At 39.8% G+C, this 9640-nt stretch overlaps 1 protein-coding gene across 1 annotated transcript in view; it reads left to right on the top strand.

Annotated features, from left to right (window-relative positions):
* Kntc1 (kinetochore associated 1) overlaps positions 1-8837 on the top strand; it is an 87951-nt gene extending 79114 nt beyond the window's left edge. Inside the window, 7 exon segments of the mRNA XM_048785481.1 lie at positions 1568-1622; positions 1709-1772; positions 3140-3269; positions 4331-4420; positions 5131-5276; positions 6022-6112; positions 7547-8837. Of these exon segments, the coding sequence (XP_048641438.1) occupies positions 1568-1622; positions 1709-1772; positions 3140-3269; positions 4331-4420; positions 5131-5276; positions 6022-6112; positions 7547-7567 (597 nt within the window). The 3' untranslated portion in view covers positions 7568-8837.
* The last annotated feature ends 803 nt before the right edge of the window (positions 8838-9640 follow it).

The following is a 9640-nucleotide window of genomic DNA, read 5'->3' as shown; positions in this document are numbered from 1 at the left end:
TTTTTTTTTTTTTTTAAATTTTTTTTTTTTTTTTTTTTTTTTTTTTTTTTTAGCTGTAGCTGGACACAATACCTTTATTTTACTTATTTTATTTGGTGCTGAGGACCAAACCCAGTGCCTCGCATGTGCTAGAGGAGCACTGTGCCACTGAGCCCCAGCCCCAGCCCCTACAGCATTTCTTTTATTACCCAGTAATGTTCCACTGTGTGGATATACTGCTGACCCTTTATCCATAGGGGATTGGTGTTAGGGCACCACAAGCACTGCTGCCACCCTGTGGACACCAGCATTTTGGATGCTTGAGTCCTTTATGGAAAATGGCAGAGCATCTGCATAGAACCTACACATACCCTCCTGTGTGCTTTATCTCTAGATCACTTACAGTGCCTAATTTAATATAAATGCTGTATAGATAGTTGCTCTGCTGTCCTGTTTAGGGAATAATGACAAGGAAACACATCTGTACTGAAAGGACACTTGCAGAGTCCACACAAAATCTAAAGACCACACCACACACAGGAATCAGAGCTTGGAGCAAACCGTCAAGGCTGTCCCTCCAAGGAGAGCAGCAGCCTGTGGGCACTCCCAGAGCAGCTTTATAGCCTGCGAGAGGAATTTCACAGGCATGCTTTAGGAATTACGTCTTGGACTGGGGTGGGGTTCACCCTTTAGCAGGGACATGTTCTTAGGGGAGGCTAAGCAACATTACCTCACTATCTCCAGATAAAAGGGCTCCTAAATCAAAACCTAGGAGTCCCTAGGTTTTGATAAAATGGATAAAATTGGCTAGATAAAAATGGCTCCCGACCTAAAATGGCAGATCTGATGCCAATATGTACCTGTTCAGTAAAAGCACAATTTTTTTTCCCCCCGCAAGCATGTCCCACACTCAGTTGATTGTATCCTGGATGTAAAATCTGAGGATTCAGAGGGTGGACTGTTCAGCATTTTATTTCCCCATTCATCAATTGTTGGGCACTTGGACTGTTTCGAATTTGATTGTTATGAATAACATGGCAGTGAACATTTGTATACAGTTTTTATGTGGACATAAGTTTTCCTTTGAGTATGTATGTAAGAGTGGGATTGTTGTCTTATAGTGTCTCTGTTTTTCACCTTTTGAGGCAGCTCATTATTTTTTTTCTTAATTATCCTCCATAATATGGTGTAAAGTGTAGCAGAAGTCACTTAAGCATTCTTTTACCCTTGGGAATCTGTTCTTACTCACTTTCTTGAAATTCCTTCTCTGGTCCCCTTCCTCCTTTCCTATGGCCCAAGCATAATGTCTGACACAAAATAGGCTTAGTGTTAATTTTGTTTTCTGAGTTGAGTTTTTGACATTTTGTGACAAATGGAACATATGAATCAGCCAAGAGTATATAAAAAGATCCTAAAGTACACAGTCATGAAGAAAATTATCCTAGAATCTTAATAACCTCCAACAGGGAGATAGCAGGATAGCAGCTTCTGATTTGGTTTTAGCATCCAGAACATAAGCTTTAACTGTATGGTTGTGTGAGTTCATAATGTCCTGGATGTGAATTCTTTAATGCGCTTATGTCTGCAGGTTCCCTACTTCAGCAAAGCTTGGCAGCACGTGATTCAGATACCACTGCTCTCAGGTATTTTTCCGTCCAATATTTCAGCACTGACAGTAACACTGTGTTCCTGAGTACCTGTGTGCATCAGTGTTTTTTTTTCTCTCCAGCCTCTTGTCCTTTAAGACCCAGTCAGTTGTCAGATTGTTGTGAGAGTCTCATCGCTGTCCTAGAGTAAGTAAAATGTCTGTTCTCCTACCAAGAAAATAGAATTTGTTGCTTATAAAATTCCTTTCTAGGAGACATCTCTACAAGCACTGTGTTCTCCCCTCAGCTGAGTATTACTTCTGTGGTTTTGCTTATCTGTTGTCAATCTTAGTCTGAAAATATTAAATGAAAAATTTCAGAAACAATCCATACATTTTAAATTATACCCCATTCTGAATAACATGATGAAGCCTCATGCCTCCCCACCAGGATGCATATCATCCCTCCGCCCCGCCTGCCTATGGGCCTGCACTGCCCATCCATAGTCTCCCAGTACACCTCAGTTATCAGATTAGCTGTCATGGGATGGCAGGGCTCCTGTCTAAGTAAGCCTTATTTTACTTAATGATAGCCCCATAGTGCAATCCTGGCGATGCTCTTAATTTCATTATAAATGAATATTTTATTGGGCTGTGATCGTGGCTCAGTGGTAGAGTGCTTTCCTAGCATGCATGAGGCACTGGGTTCGATCCTCAGCACCACATAAATGTAAAATAAAGATATTGTTCCACCTAAAACTAAAAATATATATATTTTTTTTTTAAAAAAATGAGTATTATTCTCATTGTTCTATTTTATTATTGTTATTACTAATCTCTTACTTTGCCTAATTTATAAATTAAACTATTATATCTATCTAAATATCTAACTGTATATCTACATAGTACTATCTGTGGTTTCAGGCATCTACTGAGGGTCATGTAATATACTTCCCATAGATAAGGGGGGGAATGACATAATTCCTTTTTCTTAGGAAGTCAAGTTTTTTAGTTTTTGCCATGTCTGCTTCCCATGTGTGGGCCTTCGAGTTCCATAGTGAGCTGAACTCCTAGACAGTCTCTGAAATTAGTACCTGATGTAAATATAAGTGTAGAGGGGCTGGGGCTGGGGCTCAGCAGTAGCACACTTGCCTGGCATGCATGAGGCACTGGGTTCGGTTCTCAGTACCACATATAAATAAATAAAATAAAGGTCTATCAACAACTAAAAAAAGTATTTAAAAAAAAATATATATATATATATATATATATATAAAAGCATAGAGTGCCATTTGTGACTACCTTAAATTCTATAGTGTTGTCTCATAGGTTTTGAATATTCTAAGAATTTATCTTATGCATCTGTAGACGTAATCATGCCAGTTGGATAGTGCTCTGTGTTCCTGTGGGCCAGTCTCTTTATTCTGTGCAGAGGACCGTTAAACTCTCGAATTACTCATCACTAAGCACATGTTACTACCAGCACTTTGGGATCTAAAATTATGGAAAGCTGTGAGGGACAATTAGTTTAGGAAGTTTGATAGGTCTTTAACTAATTAACATGCTCTCTTGAAGATGTCCAGTTTCAGGGGATCTCGACATGATGGGAATCGCCAAGCAGTATGTCCAGTTGGAGCTTCCGGCTTTTGCATTAGCTTGTCTGATGCTCATGCCCCACTCAGAAAAGAGACACCAGCAAATTAAGGTATTTTGCACGTTGTACTCCGGGTTGCCAAGGACATGGAAGGTCTCATATTGCACATCTCTGACAAAAGTCTACATTTTCTTTTTGCCAAACCTATAAATCATGAATAAGTCAGCCTGGGTGAGATGAAAAGCTTGTGTTGGGGGGTGAGTAGGAGGTAAGACACAAGGATAGATTGAGGTCCACCTGAGAGATGTCTTGAAAGACTTCTTCTTTCTCTGTGGGAACATGTGATTTTCTTGGAATAACAAAGTAAAATGATAAAGTCAATATCTTAGAAGGAACATTAACTCATGTAGACTTGATCAGAGGAAAGATGTGGCAGGAAGGAAAACTACTGGGAAACTCTTGCATTGGAATAGAATTTTAATTCACTTGATCCATACATGACAACCTGTGGGTAGGCGGCAGAAGCTAGAGGGTAAGAACCGAAGGGCAGTGGTGATGGCATTGAACAAGATGGGGAGGCCCCGCAGAGGACAGCCTGATTTAGCAGCTGGATAGGAGAGATAAGAGAGAGGTTTTATGTGTGGGTCTTTAACAAAGGAAGCTTTGAGCATTTTGAGATCAGAACTTTTAAAAATAACTAACCCTCATTTCCCTTAATACAAGAACAAAGTATTTTGAAATGTTTCAGTTATTTCCTCTCCTGGTAGATAAGGCAGTAGATAGAGATTTATATAAATGAATATGCATGTTTTCTGTTTGTCATTTGGTCTATTACTTGCATTTTTTAAAAGCCATCTGTGCTTGTCTTTGACATTTTTTTCTTTTCTGATTACTCATAAACTCATCTCTTGTTGCTTTTCAACATTTCAGTGTTTAAATAGATTGTATTTCTCTCTTAGAACAACAAAATTCCTAATAAACAGCTTTTGCTGTTGGAATAAATAATTATAAAATGCTTTCTTTCCTTTATTCAGTAATTTTTTGGTAATAGAAGTTGATTATTTTCCTATATTAGAAATTCTTTAAGATATTTCAAATTTAAAAATTAAAACTTTCCAGGCTTTACAGAAAGTAATAATACTTTTTAAAATTGTGCTTGATTTTTTTTCTAGAGTTTTCTGGGTTCATGCAATCCTCAGATCATCTTACAGCAGTTAGAAGAGCACATGAGTGAAGGCCAATTAGCTGGATTTTCACACCAAGTAAGAGGCATTTTCTATATCCTTTTTACTATGAAAATTTGATCCTAGAAGGTAATCCTCCTTGGACTGGGGATGTGGCTTAGTAGTAGAGCAGTTGTCTAGTATGCACGAGACCCTGGGTTCCCTCTCCAGCACCACACACATGCACAAAAGAAGGTGATCGTTTTACCCAAAAAGTTAAGCAGGAAACTACTATCTATCGCTAGCTCTTTGTTAATATATAAAATTATTTTGTGTTTATTAAACTTTAGTAGATTTTTTTTTTTTAAAAAGGAAGGGACCCTCCCAGGCAGGGTTGTGCACATCAGTAATTACAGCAGCTGGGGAGACCAAGTCAGGAGGGTTGCAAATTCAAGACCAGCCTGGGAAACTTAACAAGACCCTGCCTCAAAATAAAAGGGGCTAGAGATATAACTCAGTGATAGAGCATCCTTGGGTTCAATCCCCAGCACCATGAGAAAAAAGAAACAAAAGACAGATCCCAGCTGTCTTGTTTACTGTTTAAAAAGTCCAAAGTGCTTAACAATAGCTGTCTATTTATTTACTGTGTACAACACTGGGCCAAAGCATTCTCCTTTTCACCCCTTCCTAAAACAGGCTTGGTCCCAACACAGTGATAGTTCAACTTCTGGTTGTCAGAAATTCTCAGGACTGAATAAAGACTTAGACATTTACACTTTTTTAATGTCATGATACCTGTTGTTCTATAGATTAGAAATCTGATTTTGAATGATGTCATAAATAAGAAGGAGTTTGGAATTTTGGCAAAGACAAAGTACTTCCAAATGTTGAAGTTGCATATGATAAATGCCAATAACATCACTGAACTAACACGCTACTTGGCAAATGAATTAAGGTGAGTTAATCTGGGGCAGACAGATTTCTGAAGAATTTGCTTAAGATGTATCTTTGTTTTGGAAGAAAATGTGAAAAAAAATATAGAGCTGGGTGGTTGTAATTAATAGCTACAAATACTAACCTAGAACACATTCCCAGAAGTTAGTCATCTTGTCATTTGTCATCCAAACCCTTGGAACATGGACTTGGAATCACAATAGACCAGCTTTCTAAATCCCCACAGTGTGAGTCTCAGTCCTGCTCCAGGCCCCATGTGACCGCCCTGTTCTTGGGATGCCTACTCAGAGCGCTGACCACTTTGGGTAGCATGGAACCTTGGCCAGCCTTGTTGGCTGGCTTTCCTGCACCCACAAATCCAGAAACAGTGAGCTGCTAGGGGTAAAACTGGGAGCAGACATGAAAGCAAAAAGGAGGCGGAAGAAGGGCTGATGCTACAGGAGGGGAGAGTGCAGGCGGGACTGAGTGGGGACTGGCCCCTCCTCATCTGACCTAGCTGTGCCAATCATGAGAGGTGACTCTCAGCCGCCACACCATGGATTGTTTTCTGCTTGTTCACCCTTGTGACCCAGCCATCGTTACACATTGTCATTCATAAATGAATATTGTTCTCAGAGGTCTAATTGACAGAGTACCCAGTTTGAAAAATTTGGACATCCATATATGCTTAAGCCACAACCACAATAATTAGAGAGCAGACATTTATCACCCTTCCTCACAACTCCCTTTTCCTTCTGATTCCACAGTGTAGATGAAGCTTCAGCTTTGATAACTGAGTATTCAAGGCACTGGGGGAAACCTGTGCCTCCAAATGTGGCTCCCTGTGAAGTCCTGAAGGTAAGCCTGGCCCAGTGGTTAGGGTCTAACCCAACACCATTTCCACTTCTGTGATCTTGAAGCTAACCCTGGCATTCTGGACAGAAATGTCTTTTTACATGTGTGTATGCAGTTCTGCATCACGTAGGTCTAAATTCTGAGAAATGTGTTGTGCAAACATCGTGGAATATGTCTGCGCTAACCCAGGTGGTCTGGGTGGACCGCTGAATGTGGCCTTTTGTGGTTGGAAGACTGGAGGCACGAGGTGTGAGGCTGCTGCCAGCACGGCGTGGCCAGTTGCTCTACAGTGAGCTATGTTTTAGTAGGAGAACACTCTAAAATAGTGATGAAAACGTGTGTACGGGAAGCATGTAACGGTTGGCTGTCATTGTCAGGCCTTATGTACTATCCATAATTGGACGTGCTGTACTTTTATAAACTGGCAGCACAATAGGATTTTTTGCCAGCTTCCCACAAACACGAGTCATGCTTTGCACTACGCATGACAATTGAAGTGTCATTAGGCAGTGGAACATTTTAGCTCTCTTATAATCTGAGAGGACCGCCATCAGGTGTGCAGTCCACCTTTGACCAGAATCATCATGGTGCAGCACTTCTTGCATTAGAGTCCATGCCCAGAAGTCCCAAGGCCAGGTTCTCTTCTGAGCCATGCCAGTGGGTAGCATATGACTCAGGCAAGCCATTTAGCTCAGGTGGGCTTTAGTGCCATGGTCTCCTCAGGGCTTCCAGCACCACAAGTTCTCATGAATGTAGTTTCTCATATTGAAACAAGTGAAAAACTAAATTTTAAAAAAGGTATATATTACTGTTATGCTTCAGTAGTGTTTACTTTTTATTTCTTCTTTTTTAAGTACCTAAGACATGTATGTACCCTATAGGAAGAAGAGAAACATCAAAGGGCAAAAAAGGCTAAACTGAGTCCCTCAGATCTCATTGTCCAGACAGAGATCTGTTAACATCATGTTGTACAACTTTCCAAATTTTTTGTAAATAAAATATGCACATAAATTAATTTCACTCCTATATTTGCTTAAATGTAAGTAAATATAAACTTAAACGTAAGGTGAAAGTTTACTTTGATGTTTTGCTACTTTTAGTAAACCTAAGTATGACATTTCTTTGTCTTCTTCTGTGCAGATAAGGCATATTAAAATAAGCTTACATTTTCTTAATTCCCATCAGTAACTAACAGTGTTCACTTCCAGTCCATTGTGCTCAGTAGCTTAAGATTACTTATTTTAAAAGGGGAGAATATTGACTTAGAAGACAAATTTGTTACCCTTAAAATATTTTCTTCCTAGCCAAATGTCTAAAATGCTAACTAATTTTCTATATAGATTTTTATCACTAGAGTTAAGTCTTAAGTTCTATAGTTTATCTATTTTCTACTTAAAAAACTGATGCATAAAATATACTGTGTTTCTTCCCATTTAGACGTTCCTCAATGGATTATAGTAAATCATCAAACCTTTTTTCAAATGACAAGAAGAAGTTTGGAGTCTACTACTAACTGACTATATTTATTACAGTTTGAAAATTGTGCAATCTTTGGCTGGGGATGTGGCTCTAGCAGTAGCACACTCGTCTTGCATGCGTGCAGCCCAGGTTCAATCCTCAGCACCACATACAAAGATGCTGTGTCCGCCAAAAACTAAAAAATAAATATTAAAAAAAAATATCTCTCTCTCTCTCTCTCTCTCTCTCTAAAAGAAAGAAAATTATGCAATCTATATGTCATAGCTATTTGTCAAATGTTGTCCCACAAGGAATAACTAAGATGCTCAATATTAGCATAATTACCCCATAAAGAACTCCTGTCCTGAATTAATAAATAATTTCATTGCCTTTTCCTTGTATAATTTATAGACTCGGTTATAGACTGTTTTTTTTGCACCCTACATGAAGGAAGCAAAATGCAAAGAGAGTTTGCTCTCTTCAAGAAAAGCAAATACCCAAATCCTATTTATTCCATTTATAAAAATTAAAATATTAAATGTTATTATAAGTCCACATTTATTTAACTTTAGTTGTAGTGTGTATCGGTCAGTGGCAAGTCAGAAAGACATGCCGAGCAGGAAAGGGGTTTAATGTCAGAGACTGGCTGCAAAAGTTCTTAAAAGGACTGAAGGAATAAAAGAGAGACGAAAAGCTAGAATGCAGAAGGTTCTAGAAGCCTAAGATCCGGAGCTGCCCCTGACCCTGGATTGGAGCCCAAACCCACATTTACCACTGACCTGTTGGAGCTGCCGCCACCACGCCGCACTCAGAAGTCCGGGACTTTCCACAGAGCCACTAGTTGATAGCTGCTGTGTCCAACCATCACCAAAAGAGGTAGTCCTTGTGCCAGCATCCAGCAGTGACCCAACCAGAGACATGAAAAATCCAGATGGGCTCTGTCAAGGAGTTTTCCCCAGAAAATGGAAAAGGAAGAAGGGCAAGAGCAAGTGTGGAGCTGGGACCGTGGGCCAGTGGAAGTGGGTGGAAGACTGCAGGTACCTAGAGGGAGTCTGTGTGAACTGCCTGGGAAGGGGGTACATGTCAAGCTGAGATGCCTGGCAGTGCAGCAGGAGGTGAGAGATCAGAGGCACCTGGCTCAGGAAGACACAATGGCACAATGTGAAGGGACAAGTCACAAAAGGACAGTTATTCCCACTCTGGTGTTTATGATGCACAATATTTCTCTTTTAGGAGACTTAAGATTAAAGAAGGGCTGTTTTGAATTCCACTTGGCTGTTTGGTCATTAAATATATGCATTAATCACTGGGGATTTGTCCCTGATACTAATTGTTCCATCTCCTTGAGAGGATCTTAATTTTGTGTTGTGGCTTGCATCTTTATCAAATTAAGAGAATGTTGGGGCTGGGGTTGTGGCTCAGTGGTAGAGCGCTCACCTAGCATGTGCAAGGTCTGGGTTGAATCCTCAGCACCACATAAAAATAAATAAAATAAAAGTATTGTGTCCAACTACAGCTAAAAAAATTTTTTTTTAATTAAAAGAAAGTGAGAAAGCAACTTGGTTAGCTTTCAGATCAACTAAAAGAAAATAACTTTGAATAAAATGTATTGGTGGGTTCCCCCCCCCCCTTTTTAAAAAGTAATGCAAACAGCTGGGCACAGTGGTGCATGCCTGTAATCCCAGCAGTTCTGGAGGCTGAGGCAGAAGGATCTCAAGTGCAAAGCCAGCTTCAGCAACTAAACAAGACCCTAAGCAATTCAGTGAGACTCTGTCTCTGAATAAAACACAAAAATGGGCTGGAGATGTGGCTCAGTGATTAAGCACCCCTAGGTTCAATCCCCATACCAATAAAAAAAAAAAAAAAAGTAATGCAGCTGGGCGTGTTATTACATACTTATAATCCTATCAGGAGGCTAAGGCAGGAAGATTGCCAGTTCAAAGCCAACCTCAGCAATTTAGCAAGTCTGTAGGCAACCTAGTGAGACCCTGTCTCTCAAAATAAAAAGGGCTGGGGATGTGGGTTTTTGATTAAGTACCCTTGAGTTCAATCCCCAGTTCCAAAAATAAAAAT

The sequence above is a fragment of the Marmota marmota genome, unplaced genomic scaffold (genome assembly GCF_001458135.2).
Source record: "Marmota marmota marmota unplaced genomic scaffold, marMar, whole genome shotgun sequence".
Classification (NCBI taxonomy): domain Eukaryota; kingdom Metazoa; phylum Chordata; class Mammalia; order Rodentia; family Sciuridae; genus Marmota; species Marmota marmota.
The sequence above is the reverse complement of the archived record's forward strand: the minus strand, read 5'-3'. Positions and strand labels throughout refer to the sequence as shown.